This window comes from Staurois parvus, unplaced genomic scaffold (genome assembly GCF_062004578.1).
Source record: "Staurois parvus isolate SC_StPar_1 unplaced genomic scaffold, SC_StPar_1.0 ptg000422l, whole genome shotgun sequence".
Taxonomy (NCBI): domain Eukaryota; kingdom Metazoa; phylum Chordata; class Amphibia; order Anura; family Ranidae; genus Staurois; species Staurois parvus.
This window is the reverse complement of record NW_028318218.1, coordinates 8037018-8057200: the sequence shown is the minus strand read 5'-3', so window position 1 is coordinate 8057200 and position 20183 is coordinate 8037018. Positions and strand designations below refer to the sequence as shown.

The 20183-nt window shown below is 42.0% G+C and overlaps 1 protein-coding gene across 1 annotated transcript in view; it reads left to right on the top strand.

The window, feature by feature from the left end:
* The window catches only part of ALKBH8 (alkB homolog 8, tRNA methyltransferase), a 78495-nt gene that overhangs the window by 33016 nt on the left and 25296 nt on the right, over positions 1-20183 (top strand). The window contains exon 8 of the mRNA XM_089687298.1: positions 13610-13716. Within this exon, the coding sequence (XP_089543424.1) occupies positions 13610-13716 (107 nt within the window). The remainder of the gene's footprint in view (positions 1-13609; positions 13717-20183) is intronic.

Genomic DNA, 20183 nt, shown 5'->3' with positions numbered 1-20183 from the left:
TTGGAGAGGTGAGGTGGTTGGGGGTCCTAATGCTCAGAGTTCTGCTTTAAGTCATTGGGAGTCCATAGTAATCATCCCATGTCTGTGCCCACCCAACACCATTGACACCTGTAATGTTCTGAGGAGTAGTGGCCAAAAAACAACATCTAGTTTATAGCTTTACCTACAAGAAACACACACCACATAAACAGAAAAGCCACCAAACGTTTTTCCCATAATCTTTTTTTATTTTTAAACTGCTTTTAGCCTATATTAATTTGCCATTGTAGATAAAAAAATACTATCCCAGGTTTACTTTTACTTTAAATAGTTTGCTGGGTCATGCTGGACCAGAGGAACTATTTCTTTTATCAACAGATGCCTCTGCCATTGGTGCTATATATACTCTATGTAGCACTGTGTTCCAGCAGCAATATGGGAATTTACCATCTGCTGCCAGAACAAAATTGAGTCATTCACAAGGAAGCCTTGTTTTTATCAACAAATGTAAGGCTTCCTCTGATTGGCTGAGGTGGGAATGGTGACATCTTCCACCCACCTCTCTGCTACATACAATTTATACAGTGCTTACAGCGGATGCATCTATTGGTAAAGGAAATAGTTTGGGCCAGCTTGGCCCAAGTGAACTGTTTAAAATAAAGGTAAACCAGGAAGGGGGGCGTGGCCTGGAGCAGCATGGCATAGGGTGTATTTCTGGGAGCTTCGTCTGAGACTCATCCGTTTCTGCTGATCCTGCACGATATCGTGCTTGCACCCACACTTGGTACGCCTGCTAATCTCTCTTCTGTCCTCCTGTGCCATGTCACCGCTGAAAAAAGTTGCTGGCTCTGGCGGCAAACTTGACCAGTTTTGTCATAAGGAGAAAGACATTGTGGGGGAAGGTGGCGCCGTTGTCTCCGCTGTGGGGGAACCTGCAAAATCTGACACTAATAAGGTATTAGAGGCGATTTCCACCTGCCAGAGCACCCTAACCTGTAAAATTTAAGAGGTAAAGATTGACATCTCACTTATTCAGCAAGATTCACAAAAGCCCGGGAGCGGGTCACGGAGGCGGAAGCACATCTTAGTCACGTGGAGGATGATTTGCCGCCATTACAGGTTACCACTGAACGCCTGCAACACCAGCTTCATACAGTGCTGCAGAAGCAAGACGACATGGAAAACAGACTTCGAAGGTACAACCTCTGATTCGTTGGTCTACCCGAGGGTGTGGAGGGATGGGATCTGGCTGCTTTCTTGGAGTCGTTACTTGCTAATACCTATGGCAGGGAGGCGCTTTCCTCTACCTTCGTGGTGGAGCGTGCCCATCGCCTGGCCTCTAGGCCTCCACCAAAAGGTTCACTGCCACACGTTTATTGCCAAATTCCTGAACTATTGTGATCGGGATACTATCCTTCGCCTCACCAGGGAGAAGGGAAGCATCCCTTTTCAGAATATCAGGATTGCGTTTTTTTCCTAGCTTCTCGGCTGAGATGTAAAAACGCCATGCGCAGTTTGTGGAGGCCAAGCACCAACTTCGGATTCATCATGTTTCCTATGCTATGCTCTTTCCTGCCTGACTCCCGAGTTGTGGGTGATGACAAGGTTCACTTTTTCGAAGACCTGGAATCAGGTACTGTCCTGGCTGGATCAACAAACAGCACCGGGCCCTGCACCGGCCTGATTTCTTGGGACATCTAATGGCATTTTGCTTCATTTCTCCCCACTCCGGGGATCCTTGAGTGTATCACGCTGCACCTGTCCGTTACTTTGATTCCCTCTACTATCCATATTTTTTTGCTGATTTCCCCTCTCCTGACATTCGCAATTTTCTCTTTTCACTCTTCTCCCCCTCCCCTTTTTTTTAAATTGTATTTCTCGGTTTCAGCTCCTAATTCCTTTCATTTTGTCCTACCTGTGAGTCTTGGGCCCCTCCTGTCTAGATGTCTAGTGGTTTCTTTAACTGCTCTGTTTCTTCCTTCTATACTCCCTTTTTCCTTTTAATTTCTCATCTTGTTTCTTTCTATGTATACTTTTCTCTCTATATTTCCCCCTCTCTTTCCCCCTCCTTAGCCCCCTTGCCCCCCTTCTTTCCCTTCCCTTCTTCTCCCCCTTCCCTTCTCCCCCCCCCCCCTTTCCACCCCTCCCTCTCTGAGACATAAATTGTAATGGCGTGCTCTTAAAAATCCCACGCACCTGGGGGGTGCGGCACGTCCAGATCTGATCCCTTATTACTTAGCAGCCCAATTGTCTCACTTTTTCCATTTGGACAAGGGGGGTAGGGACAGGTATCTGGCCTTGGTGTGTGCTCCGGCCTTCTCTTGGGCCGTTATCCCCTTTCCACTGTTATTGAAGGGCATGCGAGATCCCTCAATTATGTGCGGCTGCAGGGGATTATTGTACCACCACTGGTCGTTTACTGGTCGTTGGCCTCCAGTAAATTACAAATCCCACACATACACACCCATACCCCCTTATGGGATAACCCAAGCCTCCCTGAGTTGCTCACTCTTCCAGATTTTCATTTATGGATCAATAGAGGGATTTTGTATGTTTCCCAGGTGTTCTCCAGCGCTGGTATTAAACCCTTCCAGGACCTCAAAGTGGAATTTAACCTCCCTAATTTCATGCTCTTTCTTTAGCTCAAGCTTCCCCATGCACTGCGCGCCCCATTTGGTGAATCTGTCTTGCAGCTGGACTCTACATCTCTTATGGATTTTGGGTAGGGAGTCCAAAAAACTTGCACGCACATTTTATAATGCTCTCATTTTACCCTCTGCATCGATATTAGCATATCGACTTAAAAATCGTTGGGAGGTGGATGTGGCGGAGCTGGATGATGATATGTGGGAGGAGGTGTTGTCCTCAAACAAGCTGGTTTCCCTGAAATTGTGGGACGCCTCACTCAGCTACATATACATAGAACCTATCTAACACCTATCTGGTTATCTAAATACAGACCACATTATAGTCCACTTTGTCCTAAATGCGAGGCCTCTGATAGTACTTTTTTTAATTTTATGTGGTCTTGTTCCCTCATTCAGGGCTATTGGATTCAGGTGGTCTGGTTTCTGCATGACAAAATGGGCTCTCCCCTTACCCTATGTCCTAAGCAATGTTTACTTGGTCTTTTCCTTAGTTTGGAAACCAAAATTTCATACCCTTTTTTTTACAAGAGACTTTGTTTGTGGCCAGATTATTGCTTGCTCGCTCGTGGCTGCAGGCATTACTGCCTACATTTTCACAGTGGGTTGCTGCAATAAACCGCACATTACCATATAAGAAGGTTATTTATATGCATAGTGGATGCCCTGCTAAATACCATAAAATTTGGTATAAATGGCTTGACTCCACATTCACTTGCGATGAGGAGGTGTGATTATGTCCTGTTTACCTCTGCCCGTTTTTAATTTCTTTTTGTGTGTTGTTTTTTTTTTTTTTTCTCTCCTCATATGACGAAGGTAGCATGTTAGTTGATGCTATGTTAGTCTTCCTTTCCTTCCCACTGCAAGTGCCTTATAGTCTGTGTACTATTATTTCCTTTTTCAACTGTTTTGTCTTAGTCTTTCTTGGATCTGTGATGTGATTGCATGTACTTTCTTAATAGTTTGTTTGATTTAAAAAAAAAAAAGGTAAACGAGGAATTATATTTTAACCCTTTGGCACCGCCACCTTCCGGCCCTTGAAGGGTTTCAGAAGCCGGGAGGCGGGGTTTAGGGTCATGTGACTGCCGTGACACATTGTCACGGCGGTCACATGATCGGGAATGTCCAGTACACACCTTTCTGTGTGTACTGGACATGTGTGCTGGGAGCGCGCTTTCAGCACATGTTTTTTTTTTAATAGCACGCAAATGTACGGCCGCTTGGCGTTTAGGCCTACACGCCAGGGAGGCCGTGCATTTGCGTTCGGCCGACGCAAAGAGGTTAAAAGAGAAGCAGAGGTTTAAAAAAAAAATAAACATTTATACTCACCTAGGTGGATGCAGCATTGATCCAATGCTGCATCTGTCCCCGTCCGGCTCTGAGTACTGAGCGATCAAGTACCACTGATAACTTAGTTCTCGGTTTTCAGTGAGCAGAGAGTCAGTGACTGTCAGTCATTTGTTGTCAGCTCTGCCACTCCAGAACTCACCTGAGCACCAGCCTGTGGAGGGGGCGGGAGTGACTTGTTCAGACTCTCAGCGGTGCACTGAGAGGCTGAGCCAGCTGCCAGTACAGGCATCTGGGTGGATCCTGACTGTATAGTCACAATCTTTTCAAAGCCTGGACCCGGCTCTGTGATGTGAGCCAAAAGTGGGCTTTAGCCCACTGTTGGCTGAAGATGGGTCACAGGAGTGCAGTTCGTTCTGCACTCCTGTGATCCCTAGAAGTATAGCCAAAGAGCTTTGGACATACTTCTCCTTTCAATCAAGCCCCAGGTTAAAGTTTAAGCCAACAGAAAAGTCTTCTTTTCACACAGGAAGAAAGAATAGAAAGTTTCGGAATTTAACTTTTCAAAGGCAGTTTTATTTAGCATTCAGATTAGCACTTGTTTTTTTCCTGTGGTGTAGCCATATATGTCTTACAGCTTGTTTTGGGTTTGTTTACTGCCTTCCTTTCTGTACGGTTTGTACCGGAGCATGCAAAGTGTTTAATCGACAACAAGATTTTCTTCTCACTGTGGTCTTTCTCATTCTGATCTCAGTTTAAAGTTTAAATCGATTTTTCTGCTCCACTGGTGGCATTGTTTATTGCCAGCTCATGAAGCTGAATTGAATGTCGCATTTGCCAGCTCATTTCAATAATTGGGGAATGATACGTCTCTAAAAATCTCACAAAAGCAGCAAAGATAAATACCATTTCCTCTTTTCACACAATTTAATATAGGACACATTAATTAACTTCCATCAGAAAGAAAAAGAGAAGTTGTAATTAGCAGAACTTCACTTTGTTGAGGAAAGTTTAATATGTGCTTGTCACTTAGCACTTTGGAGGCTCACATTCTGTTCTCAAATAAGATAACCATGACAATGTGCTCTGTTAAATCAATGCAAGATCATTCAGGAAGATACCTGACAAAGGGAATTGCACTCTCTTTTTATACCTTGCCACCTAATCTTCCAGCTTTGCCCACCTACTACAGCTATTACTATGGAATCTTGCACTTCCTCTTATTCTATTTTATCTTAAAGGGTAACTCCACTTTTGTGGGAAACAAAATAGAAGAAATATATATATATATATTATATACAATTGCAACACAAGTCATTTATTGTTATTAAAAATGACCTTGCAAGTCAGATTTTTGGCATCCCCTGCAACAAACTGACTTTTTTGGTGAGACACTCCCAAAGGGAAATCACGTCTAAAGGGAGGCAGACCCTGTAATTCTCCTCTTTAGAACATTTAAGTGCAGCAGCTAACTGGTAATTATAAAATCACTCCCATACAGATTCACTTAGTACATGGACACAGACAAACAGCTATTTCTTCAGAATAACAAAGGGTAGGAATCTGCAACAAAGTTAAAAATCCTTGCAATGTACATAGATTATCTAGAGAGGAATTTTTTTTTCTCAGCAAAAATGGAATTACTCTTTAAATTAAAACTCCAGGCAGACCGACAAATATGTTATTTTCTTCAACCAGTTTCATGATCTAGGCACCCCTGCCAAACTGCATAGCTAGATTGGTGACCTTACGTCATTGCCCTTATGCAGTGCAGTTTGGTTATTGGCCCACTGCACTTCATGATAGATAGTGAAGGACTGGCAGCTTACTGATTAGATCACCACTGTTTCTGTCCTCCTGTCAGCAGACAGTGTTAGACTGACAGAATTTTTCAATGCAGTCGAGCCTCATTTGCTAACAGTGCAGCCATTTTAATTTCTTAGATATATGCTGTAGCAGGATTTGTAGGAGACTCTATATGTTCAAGTTACTGTTTAAAATACATTTGTTGATTTTATTAATATATAACTAAATCAAATGGTGACCTATTTTATTTATCTACAGTCTTTTACTGGTCCTTCACTATCCATTTGTTAAGGCAAAGGGTCTCATCTGCATAATTGTTCTCGGTCAGTTATTTAGAAAGCATGAAAGTCAAAAGATTAGCATGGCTACCACGCAGACCCATAACTAGTATGCTAAGCAGGACTTCTACATATTTTTTCCAGGTAGGTGAATTATAAACTTTTAAAGCCAAAGGCGGCTGAAAGACCGTAATTTTCAGAAGAACATTGGCAGCCTACTTTTTCCTTCCATTACCTAGCCATACATGGATCCAAATTCAGCCAATTCAGGAGGGATCACCTACAATTTGATCCATGTATGGGCACCCTGTTTGTACAGAAGTAGATCTATCGCTCAACTTCCGTACAGCCACTCTTTAGTTTTTTTGTTCTGAACGATCGGTGCCACTGGCTTATAGCCAACAACGCTGATCATTGTGTTCTGACCGTGCAGAAGATTTCCCATTGTCACAACACAATAGGACATCAGGAGTGATTCCCCCATTCAAATAAAAATGTGTGGATGGGGTAATTGCTACATTTGTTTCATTTAACCCGCTGGTTGAATGAAAAAAAAAAGAATAATGTAAGGCCTGCCATAATTCGTTTATAGTATACGCTTCAGAAATATACTGAAATCCTAATAATTGCAAAAAAGTGGTCTTTTTCTCCCCTACTGTCTTTGTCTACCACTTATGACTGTTTCTTTAACAGGTGTACTTCAAGCACTACATTATATAAATGCTTTTTTGCGATGTTTATATAATAATGCTTTGCTTCTTGAGTGTATGTACTCCTGCTAAGGTCAGCTTCCATTGTCCCATTCTGTAAGCAGAAACTCATCAGAGCAGCTTCAGCTTCAGTGTCCTGTGGAAATCTGGCCATACACTGATCAACATTCAACTGGTCCAGCAAAAGCCAGTGTTGTGCTTGCGGTGCCACTCAAGCACCTGTAACTTCTTCCTTGCCGGCCTACCTCAACACAGGCTATCCCCGCTTCAATCTATCCTGAATTTTGCGGCCCGACTGATCCACCTTACTAACCGCTCCGTATCCGCCACCCCCCTCTGCCAATCCCTCCACTGGCTTCCGATTGCCAAACGCATAAAATTCAAATTATTAACATTGACGTACAAAGCTGTTCATAACACTGCCCCAAACTACATCACCGACCTGATATCCATCTACCACCCAAAACGCACTCTCCGCTCCTCACAAGACCTCCAACTCTCCAGTTCCCTGGCTTCCTCCTCCCATGCCCGTCTCCAGGACTTCTTCAGGACTTCCCCCATCCTCTGGAACTTACTACCCCAATCCATCAGACTGTCACCTACCCTCCTCACCTTAAGGCACACCCTGAAAACCCATCTCTTCAGAGAAGCCTACTCCGCCCTCACCTAACTGCCGATCTCCTCCGCTCTTCCCACCACTCCATCCCCCACAGCTATTTCCTCCTGTACCACTCTCCCCTCCCTCCTAGATTGTAAGCTCCAAGGAGCAGGGCCCTTGAACCCCTCGTGTATTGTATTGTTACTGTACTGTCTCGTGTACTGTCTCCCATTATAATGTACAGCGCTGAACAAACTGTTGGCGCTATATAAATACTGTATAATAATAATAATAAGCAAGACACATTGAAAAAACACATGATTATAAAAAAAAAAATGCAAAACTCAGAGATACATGAGCTGCTTTGGTGAGTTTGTCATGTGCAGGACAGCCCATTGAAATGAATGTGCAGTCTTAGGTGCGAGGCGCAACAATACATCAAATAATTCGGATATGTGCTACACTACAATCATGTAAAGTGAAAACAAAAATGTTACCTGTGAAGTTCATTTTTTTCTACGACATGGTCCAAACCGATTACAGAACAAGCATTTGGATCTAAACCATAACTGCACAACTTTCAGTTTGCCAGAACATTGTGTATCATTGCATTGATTTTTTTTCATAAAATACTGGGTTTTTTTTTTCAATGTTTTGTTTTCTGTTGATCTCCTGCAGCCTCTTTCAGCCACTTGTTGCTCTGGGCTAACGTCCTGATGGTGATAGCAGTGGATCATGTCTGCCCAATGTTTGTTGACACTGCTGCTTGTAACCTCCACAATGGCTAGTGCACCTTGTGGTATGAGCATTTGTGGCAATGTGTGACTAGGGATGAATGCCAGGAATGCAGACTTCTTAAATTTTGGGTATTTGTCCCTGGCACATACTGCCCTAAACTTTTGAGCACACAGCCCCCTCCTGTAGCTGTCAACCTTTCATACAGTTTGATAGGCTGCTGATAGTGTCCAGAGCACCCCATCAGCCCTTACATCAGATGTCAAGAATTCCCCTACCATCAGAAGCCAAGAGTTACCCACCCTCCCTTACATCACAGTGCACTGCCCTTACCTGCTGCTGCTGGGGAGGAGCTGGGAATCAGAAAGCGCAGGGTTGGAGGAGGACCAGAGGAGGGCTGGAGTAAGCTGCCGGAGTCTGCTGAATACTGACAGCAGGGGAGGCAGAGACAAGGGGGTGCTGCGGCTGCAGAGAGAGGTGTAGGATTTGAAGGGGGAGTTCTGTCCTCCTCTCTGCTGCAGACTGCTGCAGTGGGGGGTTGGGTGGTGGTAGAGACAAACCTCTCCGTGCCTGCACGGAGCAGCACAGGATCTGGTGGAGGAGTTCTGTCTTCTCCCAGCTGCTGACACAAGGTGGGGGCGGAGACATGGGGGATGCCGCAGCTGCAGTAGAGGTGCAAAGGTCACATCAAATGGCCTTGAAGGCCAGATTCGGTCTGTGGGCCATGTGTTTGGCACGTGCTCTAAAACAATATGAGCCTGTAATGTGAAATGAAACGTCTGTGTGTAGCAGACATTATATACATTATATCTAGTGCACAATCATCTGATGTTATTCACTCCCCATTTTCTTTCTGTTGATTGAAAATAGTTGGTAACAACTGCTGTGTAGGGAATTCCAACATTCATCTCAAGTTTTGCTGGCCCTCACAGTCAGAAAGTGATACATCAAGCAGACAGACTGATATGTAAAGTTTGTTGGGCCCATAATAGTGACAAATATTTTATTTAGCTAATTGTATGTGGGTAATACCTGTAATGATAATTTTCCATATATCGGTTCCATTTCACATGCTTTTTTTGTTTACTTTTCTCCACATTTTACATACAGGCCAAGCTGTGCAGCAAAAGTGACAGTTACAGCCGCATATTTTAAAATATACAGTTGCAAGAAAAAGTATGTGAACTCCTTGGGATTACGTGGAGTTTTGCATGAATTGGGCATAAAATGTGCTCTGAACGTCATCTAAGTCACAACAATAGAAGAACACAGTCTGCTGAACATAATACTACACAAACATTAGATGTTGCCATGGTTTAATTGCACATAACATGTAAACATTCACAGTGCAGGGAGGAAAAAGTATGTGAGGCCCTAGCTTAATGACTTCTCCCAGAGCTAACTGGAGCCAGGAGTGAGCCAACCTTGACTCCAATCAGTGTGATGATATTGGATGTGTTGCTGACAGCTGTCCTGCCCTTAAAAAACACACACCTGTTTTGGGTTTACTGGTTTCAAGAAGCATTGTCTGATGTGAACCATGCTTCGCAGAAAAGAGCTCTCAGAAGACCTACGATCAAGAATTGTTTACTTGCATGAAGCTGGAAAGGGTTACAAAAGTATCTCCAAAAGACTTGATGTTCATGTGTCCATGGTAAGACAGACTGTCTACAAATGGAGAAAGTTTAGCACTGTTGCTACTCTGCCTAGGCGTGGTCGTCCTGTAAAAATGACTGCAAGAGCACAGCGCAGAATGCTGCATGAGGTAAAGAAGAATCCCAGAGTGTCAGCTAAAGACCTACAGAAATCTCTGGCACATGCTAACATTTTTGTTGACACATTTACAATAAGGAAAACATTAAAGAAGAATGGAGTACATGGGAGGACACCACGGAGGAAGCCATTACTGTCCAAAAAGAATATTGCAGCATGTTTGAAGTTTGCAAAAGAGCACCTGGATGTTCCACAGCACTACTGGCAAAATATACTGTGGACAGATGAAACCAAGATTGAGTTGTTTGGGAAGAACACACAACACTATGTGTGGAGAAAAAAAGGCACAGCACACCAACATCAAAACCTCATCCCCACTGTAAAACATGGCGGAGGGAGCATCATGGTTTGGGGCTGCTTTGCTGCCTCAGGGCCTGGACGGATTGTTGTCATTGATGAGAAAATGAATTCCAGAGTTTATCAAGACATTTTGCAGGAAAACGTACGACCATCTGTCCGCCAACTGAAGCTCCGCATAGGATGGGTGATGCAACAGCACAATGACCCAAAGCATACAAGTCATTCAACAAAACAATGGCTGCAACAGCACAGAATACGCCTTCTGGAGTGGCCCAGTCAGAGTCCTGACCTCAACCCAATTGAAATGCTGTGGCATGACCTTAAGAGAGCGATTCACACCAGACATCCCAAGAATATTGCTACACTGAAACAGTTTTGTGAAGAGGAGTGCTCCAAAATGACTCCAGATCGTTGTGCAGGTCTGATCTGCAACTACAGGAAACGTTTGGTTGAGGTTATTGCTGCCAAAGGAGGGTCAACCAGTTATTAAGTCCAAAGGTTCACATACTTTTTCCTCCCTCCACTGTGAATGTGTACATGTTATGTGCAATTAAACCATGGCAACATATAATGTTTGTGTAGTATTATGTTCAGCAGACTGTGTTCTTCTATTGTTGTGACTTAGATGAAGTTCAGAGCACATTTTATGCCCAATTCATGCAAAACTCCACGTAATCCCAAGGGGTTCACATACTTTTTCTTGCAACTGTATTTCAAAACTTCCTCTAAAAGAGAAAATGTTGTAACTGCTTAAAAAATTATAGCTGGAGTTGGGTTTTAATTTGTTAAGAGTAACTCCACTTTTGGTGTGGGGAAAAACATTTCCTTCTGGGTGATCTATATCAGCATTTTTCAACCAGGGCTCCCAGGCATTCTGGGGTGCATTCAGGTGTCTTCACGGGTGCCTTGGAAAAAGGCGGGTGGGTGAATCAAGCCTCCCTTTTAGTTACACAAAGCCACAGGTTTTCATTGTGCACCATTACAACCATCTAGCTGCTTGTGTTCTAACAACCAAAGGCATAATCGGTTGGTAAGGAGGACATTGGGCGCCTATTCAGCATCTTTGTTGCATATTCCTATCTTTTGTTATTTTGAAGAAATAGCTGTTTGTTTGTGTTCCTGTGCAAATTGAATGTGAATGGGAGTAGCTTTATAATTAACAATCAGCTGGGTTATGAGGAAAGTGGAAGGGTCTGCATCCCTTTAGATGTGATTTCACTTTGGGAGTATCTCACTAAAAATGAAATGTTTATTGTAGTGGCAGCCTAAAATCTGACTTGTATCTTAGCGCAGATGCCCAGTAAAAACAGTTAACCAATCACACATGCGGGAAATTAGGTTTTGTTTTTTTTTTGGGGGGGGGGGGGGGTTCTCTACATCATTTGTGTACAGAACAAAAGTGGAGATGCCCTTTAAAGTGCATCAAAATGTTTTGTCTCTCTGAGACTATCCTGTCCACATAGTGACATCACTGCAGTGATTTTACTGCAGAATGAGCAGCATTGTCACCTTGTTACAGGCGTAAGGACGTGTGAAATCAGTGGACGTACCGACAGGATCACCAAGTAAAAAAATTGTTACAGGGGGATTTAGGAAATAAAAACTTTTGTGTTAATTCTAGGGACAGATTGTATCATGTTTTTTGTTTTCTCTCAAAGTTCCACTTTTTTTTAATGGTGTGAGCAGGCACGCACTGCTTTCTGGCCTTGTTTTTGTAACCAAGGGCCATTTTGATTGTGTTTTATGTGTTTGCGTTGGAAGTGTCTTTGCTGTTCCTGCTAGAGGGGAAGTTTGTGAGCGCATGATGTGGATATAATAAAATTTACTTTGCCTGCCACAAGCTGACAGGGAACAAAATTAACTTGGGGAGGAGGAGGATGCAGTCTTTCTCTAAAGCCTTCCAGTGACAAGTGTTCTATAAGGATCTGTATAGCAGTGAGAGCCTTGACATCTGCTTGCTGGTATGGCCAACCTATGAGCGTTGTGGCCCTAGGGGATAGAAACTATGGACAGAAAGAAAAAAAGAGGGACGTGTTGCTGCCCTTTGTCAGGGTCCTGCTCCCAATGTGCCCAATGCGGTTTTAATTCCTTTACATTTTTTTTATAAAGGGTAAATATTAATATTTAACAAGCACTTTGTAGAGATTTTCCTGGTAAATTATTTATAGCAGAGTTATTAATGAAGAGGCTGTGTTGTGTCTAATGCCTGAGGCTTTTCGTTTTGTAGTCTGAAAAACTACTGTGTAACACTGTTTTTAAGCTGGAATATATGGAGAATAATCATTGCAATTTAATGGACATACTGGAAAAATATGTTTTTGTGTGGTGAGTCTGCAAATTGACCAGACTTTGTAAAAAGCCATTACAACCTGTGTTGGTCCTCTAGGTAAAATATGCAGCGCTCATGAACCTACAGGAAACAAACATATAAAACCAGATATATCATATGAGAAGCCAAAACTGAATTGGTGGAATATAAAAGGTATTAGGTAAAATCTAGTCAATAAACTTGTAGTGCACAATAATCGTGACTCCTTTGATAAAGTCAATGATCTTGTTATGCAGAATATCCGTGACTTCTGTGATAATGGAAATGGGTATAGATTGCACTAACCAGATAGCAGAGTTGCTTGCGCATGGAGTATATAAGACCTAATCCTGGTTCTCTGGATCTGGAACACTTCAAACGGTGGTGGTCATAAATACAGCAGCCACCAGGTGTCATACATCAGGATCCAGTATCCAGCCTCCAGAGATGCCGATGACAGCCACCAGGGGTACACAGGAGTCAGGAATCACCTTAAAAAAAGGGGGGGCTCCCATGCAAAAAGGAACCCCAGAAAAGCCTCCAATAGTGTAGTAATCTTTATTAGTTGAAATAGTAGTGCATAGGATGAATCACACTTACATAAAAATCCAAGATGGCCGCCGGCCGTCCATATAAGCCATGCGGTGTGTACATCAAGCCTGGGGGCACATTTCTAACGCGTTTCGTGTTCAGACACTTTATCAAAGCACTACTATTTCAACTAATAAAGATTTTTTATATATTTGGTCCTCTAGGTATGCACATGCTCTTTAAGTGCCCATTCTGCCCAGTGGTGGTCAGATTTTCCTTAATTCAAAGGAGAAATTATAGCTATATGAATTTGCAGAGTGCTGACATTGAACAATCCTAAAGGAAATTTATCAAAGTGATTGTAAACCCTCACCTTGTAAAACAACCCATTCAGTGCAACCTTGCTGGTAGGATATGCTATACCAATGTCATTTCTTGCTTTGATTTCCGAATGACTCAAGTAAGTGTGATTACCATTGTATTATGTGAGGAGTCAAGTAGAGACTTTATTTATAAACAATAATTAAACTCATGTAGATTTTATTTTACAGAACAGGGTACATTTTCTTATATACATTTTACAAACCTTTTTTCACTTACATATTTAAAAAGTGCCGATCATAATCAACATTTTCAGTATTAATTATATATTATTACAGATTATCATGGACTTTAAGCATCCAAGTGGTTCCAGTGTCCCAGTTATGGTGCCACGCCGAAGCCTACTAGTTATGGGTGGAGAATCGAGATTCTTGTGGACTCATGGGTATGTAGGATGGATAAAGTTGGCAAACTATCATGTCATACTATATTTAAGTTTTTTTCTTTCTTTTTTTTCTTTTTTTTTTAACCATATCGCAACTTGGAGTATTTTGTGCCTTTGTCACTATTGCATTTTTGTTCAGGATGTGGAAATTCTAGTTGCTTAGCTGTCTCTAACTTAAAGGATAAGTTCACCTTTTTACAAAAAATAAGAAATTCACTTTTTTTTTAGGTAAAAAAAATGTGCATTTATTATTTTTTGTTTCTGGAGCCTCTAAAGCATTGCACCAACGATCAGCAGATTGCTGGTGCCATGCAGGTCTCCTGCAGACCTGTCAGTATATCTGCTTGCCCGTACGGGATATATGGGCAAGCAGATATACTGGCAGGAAGAATCAATGAATTACCAAGGCGCTCCACAGCCCTGTGGTAGTTCATTGAGAACTACAAGCCAACAGCCGCAAAGGCTGTTGGGACTTGTAGTTCATTCGTTCACAGAACACCGTGAATGAATGATGTGGCCCTGAGCAAGTAAGTACAAAAGAAAAGTAAGAGGATAAACAGAAGTCCTTGTCTGCATACTTGTTCCAAATCAGTGACTCAATGTTTTTAAGTTAGAGGTTGAAATTGACAGGCAGGAAACTTTCTTTTTTAATGTGTTTATTTTTTGGACATTTTCCTTTTCTGGGTCAAAGGACTGCACTAACTTGTGCTCTCCTGTGACCCAGAATCAGCTGACAGAGAGCTAAAGTCTGCTGCTGGGTGATGCTCCAGACTCTGGAAGCATTCTGACAATAATATTGACACTATGATGCAGCGCTAAATATACAGCTGGCTGGTGGATATAACCACCCTATATAATGGATAATAGTAAGTAACATATAAACCATACGATACAATTTTCTATATATGGTGTTAGATCTAATCAGATCGGATTCGGTGATACACAAGTGATAATCAGTGCAGAGTAAGAGGTTCTATAGAACCTGTATAGGTGGTATAAATTTCCTTCCCGTCTAGGGATTGATTATAGCAGAAATTAACGTGATTACAACCACAGTGAATCCCTATACAGGGATAAAAACTACCACATAGGTGATACGTGCTATGACCCGTATTAAAACAAACCACAATAACACATAAAAGTCCATATGAAACTTTCACACTGCTGCATGGTCACTCCAGCCATGCGTTTTCATGCGTGCTCCTGTGTTTGGTGAGACAGTGAAGTGAGAATCCCAGACAGCAGGGCGCATTAAAACAAACCACAATAACACATAAACGTCCATATCTATAGAACCTCTTACTCTGCACTGATTATCACTTGTGTATCACTGAATCAGATCCGATTAGATCTAACACCATATATAGAAAATTGTATCGTATGGTTTATATGTTACTTACTATTATCTATTATATAGGGTGGTTATATCCACCAGCCAGCTGTATATTTAGCGCTGCATCATAGTATCAATATTGTTTATATCCATCTTGAGGGGATGTTTGGATGCTAGCTGCTCCCGTATAGACTTGTATAGCAGCGCAGGAGGACCCCCAATTATAATCTGACAATAATGTTGGGATCCACCCAGATACCTGCCTGGCTGCTGGCTCAGCCACACTGCTGATAACCTGAGCCGGCTGCTTCCACCTACTCCCCAGCCCATAGCTCCAGTGAGCGCTGGCAGGACATAGCAGAGATAGGTGACTGACAGTCACTGACAGAGCAGACCCAGGAACTGAGCAATTAGCGGTCATTTGGTTGCTCAGTTCTCAGACTTAGAGCCATCGAGACAGCTATAGCATCACAATGATGCTGCAGCTATAGAGGTGAGCATAAATGTTTGTTTTTTTTCAGTTCCCAAATCTTTCCTTTTTAAATAAAAAATACAATAAAAAATAACAGAAAAAAAACATGCATAGGTTTCATATTCCAGGCAACTTTAAAATTTATAAAAAGAAGCTAACAATGGCCGCATACATAGGGATTCTATCATCATACAATGGTTTCCAGTTTCCTTTACTGGAACATTAGAGTTTGGAATGAAAGGGAGAGCTGGTTTCTGTGAGTAATGCATATTTGTTTTCTTTTTTTTATTCTTTTATTTTGGCACATTAGCAAATGCGGGCCACTTTAAAAATAGTTAACTTTTTTCTGATATGGAATTGTGTCCATGCTTGTAAAGTCCAACTGCACCTCATTATAAAACAATATAGAGACGCACACGCTCTACATGGTTTTATAAATGTTGTACAATTACTTTTGCTTTATTTGCACTCCAGCACCAGCCTGAAGTCCAGACGCTTCAGCCTTCTTCAGAACCGCTGATGATTGTGAACCAAGCCATCATCAAAAGGCTCGTATCATAGACACTGTACAGAGCTGTTCTTAGCAGCTCTGTATCATGTGGTTGCTGTGTTAACCATTCACAGAGACCACACATGTAAACAGCATGGTGGTTACATTGGAGAGCTTCTCCTTACAACAGAAGAATGAGGTAATAATAATGAATTAATTATTCATTTATTAATACTAGATCGGGATATCCCAAGGTTGTGGAATTTCAACCGTTTCACCTCCTCCTCCTCCTCCTGTATATCTCAGCTCCATCATGTCTCTGCAGTGACCTGTATATTAACATATATCTTCATTTCCATAAAATTGTGGCAAAAGTTGAGATCACCTTGGGGTGTCAACTTTCCAAAAAGGGGTCATTTTGGGGTGTTTGTTCTGTCCTGGCATTTCTGTTAGTTATAACAGAAAGTAGGGGAAACTGTGTTTTTGAAGGTTTTTGGTCTTTTTTTCCTTTTTATAGTAAAAAATAAAAACTGCAGTGGTTATTAAATACCACCAAAAGAAAGCTCTGCCTGCCTCTTTGGGAACAGGGTTGCATGGTGGCGTAATTGTTCAGACTGTCACAGCACTGAAAACTGGCCTGGTAATGAAGAGATGTATACTGGCGGGTACTCAAGTGGTTAATAAATCAAAAATAAAACCGTATTCCAAATTCCAATATAATATAAATATGATATAAATCCAGCGAGTAAATAAGTCCCAATGTGTCTTTCACAGATGTTGCTTGATACACTTACATGTAGGGAAGCCAGTCTAGCTAGGATTGGTGGCAGGACCTCAACACTGTTTCACGTGATCGCTTGTCATCAGGAGCTTCAGAGCAGTATTGCTGGAGGTCCAGCCACCAATCCTTGCTGGACTGGCAACCCTACATGTAAGTGTACAAACAGCATCTGTGAATGATTTTATGTAGATTTTGTTTATTTGTATATTTACATTTTGGATTACCATTAAAGTGTTACTAAACCCAGGACCCTGCATTCACTACATCTGGTCTCCCACAGTACACACAACATGGAAATGCAATTATTTTTTTAAATATAAACTGCTAAATACCTTTTCTCATCAGCAGTTAGAGCAGTCGTGACTTCAGCAGAGCACTGGTTAAATCTTTTTTTTTTTTTTTTTTTTTTTCTAAAAAATTTTCAAAAGCTTGGCTCAAGGGATGACTTTCAATAGATCGCAGCGAGGTAGCTGCTCTGCTACGCACGAAACCCTGACCCTTTTCTTTTTCATTCTTTGGTATATTAATATTCAGGATCTCTGTTTTCGTTGGATTAATTTTTAAATTTGATAGTTCACCATGCTCCTTCAGAATCTTCATTATATTTGGGAGAGTTATTCGGGGATTCCCCACATAGATCAATAGGTCGTCCGCAAAGGCCGCTACTCTATGTTCTATGGATTCTATCTGAATTCCCTTTACCGATCCACTATTTCTTATTATTGACAACAGGGGTTCGAGTGACAATACATATAGCAGAGGGGACAGTGGACAACCCTGTCTTGTACCATTAGACATTCCAATGGGTTCTGATCTCTCCCCATTTACCGTGATAATTGCAGTAGGCTCCCTATATAGTTTACTTATCCACTCTCGCATTCTATCACCTATCCCCAGCACTTTTAAGTTGTCCATCATAAAGCCCCAGTCCACTCTATCAAATGCCTTTTCTGCATCAATTGACAAGAGCACCACCGGAGCTTTCCCTTTTCTACTTTTCTGAATAAGCATCAGGGTTCTCAAGCCGTTGTCTCTACCTTCTCTCCCCGGTACAAAGCCCACCTGGTCTCCATGGATCCATTCAGGCATCAGATCCCTCAACCTGTTTGCTAACACCTTTGCATAGAGTTTAGTGTCTACGTTCAATAATGAGATAGGTCTATAGCTAGAGCACTGAGATGGATCTTTTCCCTCCTTGTGAATAAGTACTACATGGGCCTGTAGGGATTCTCTCCTCACTTCCATCCCACCTCCCAGAGCATTCATATATTTCTCCAACTTGGGTAGCAGTACTTCACTAAATTTCTTATAGTACTTAACTGTATATCCATCCGGGCCTGGGCTTTTTCCCCCCCCTGTGCTTCTTAATGCTATTTTAATTTCTTCCTGGGAGATTTCTGCATCTAGGGATTTCAACTGTGCTTCACTTAGTTTTGGTAATCCCGCATTTTTTAAGTATGTCATCTTTTTTTCATTAATTCCCTCTTGGGCTTCTTTTAGGGGGCCTTGGGGGCTAATATTGTATAACTTTTTATAATACTCCGTAAACTCTTTAATAATCTCTTTATTTGAGTGGACCAACTCCCCCTTTGAACTTTTTATCTTTTCTATATAGTTCCTATTTTTCTTTTTATTCAAAGCTCTCATTAAATATCTTCCTGGTCTGTCTCCCCATCTATATCTTTCGTTCAAAACCCTGTTGTATACTCTTCTCTTCTCCTCATCCATCAACCTCTCTAGCTCGTCTTTTTTATCCGATAACCTCTGTCTCGTATCTTTTGTTATTTTCTTCTTATGGATCTGCTCCAAGTCCAATATTTCTTTTAAGAGCCCACTGACCCTCTCTCTTCTTTCCTTTTTCTTCCTTGCTCCTACCGCAATCAAGATTCCTCTTATGAATACCTTATGGCTTTCCCAGACTGTAGCTATCGATACTTCCTCTGTTTCGTTCTCCTTAAAGTATACCTTAATCTCTTTCTCGATTTTCTGAACTACATCCTCATCCAGAAGAAGACCCTCATTTAACCTCCACCCCATTCCTCCCGTCCAACTTCTTCCCCATCCCATTTTCATTACAACCGGGGCATGGTCCGAGAACGTCCTTGTTTCTATGTCGATTTTAACCAGATGATCTATAAGTTGATGGTCTATTAAGATGTAATCTAATCTCGAGTATATCTCATGTGCATTAGAGAAGAAGGTATAGTCTCTGTCTTTCATATGCTTTATTCTCCAAGTGTCCACTAGTTGTTCTTCATGCATCACTTTTTTCAGAGCTCTCAGAGACCTACTCCCCTCTCTTTGTACAGAAGAGGTATTATCCTTTTGTGGGTCCATACAGAAATTTAGGTCTCCAGCTACTATCAGGCGACCTGTTTTAAATTCCTTTAATTTTTTCAGCAGACCCTTCATGTACATCTCCGGGTTTTTATTAGGGCAGTATATATTGGCTAAAGTACACTCAATCCCCTGGAGTCTACCTTTTAAGAATAAAAACCTCCCCTCAGGGTCAGTTCTTCTATCCTCCAGCTCAAATCTCATATTCTTTGCAAAACCTATTGCAACCCCTTTTGCTCTTTTAATTGGAGAATCTGCATAGTACCATGTTGGGTAGTGTTTGGATTTCAATTTCAGGTTTACCTCTATCTCAAAATGCGTCTCCTGTAAAAATACCACTGAGGTGGCCCTATGATGTAACTCATTAAACAACCTAAATCTCTTACCTGGACAACTCAACCCATTCACATTATAGGTTATAAACTGTATTTCTTCCATCATTCCTAATTAACTCCATCTCTCTTCCAGATTGCCTCTTCCTCTTTATCCCTTCTGTCATGCAGAGTATTAACCCAATACCTCCTCCCCTCCCACCCAACTCTCCCCCCCTCCCTCCCCCCCTTCCCCCCTCTCTCCCCACCCCTCCCCCCCTGCCATCTCCTCCCCCCTCTCCCACCTCCCCACCCCCCCCAGGCCTCCTATGCCTTTGGATCATCTTCCACTTTTGATCCCTCTATAGGGGTTCGACTCTACCCATGACCGCTTACCGTCCCCCCCTCCTCCCCAATATCCCCCTATCTATTGATTCTCTATTTCCTCTTTTAACCAGCTGCCACTTTCCTGTCCCACTAATATCCAACTCTCCCTCCTCCCCTTCCCAACCAAATATCACTTGTCTCTGCAATCCAAATTTTTCACAAAATTCTTCCATATCCTCCGAGAATCTTAAGACAGCTGTAGTTCCATCCCTCCACCCAATTAAGCTTAAGTCACGGCCCCATCTGTATTTCACTCCTTGTTTTTTCATCGCTTCCAATAGGGGTTTCAATGCTCTCTTCCTTCTCAGAGTTTCTGCTGTCAAATCTGCAAAAATTTGGATATTTTTCCCACCATA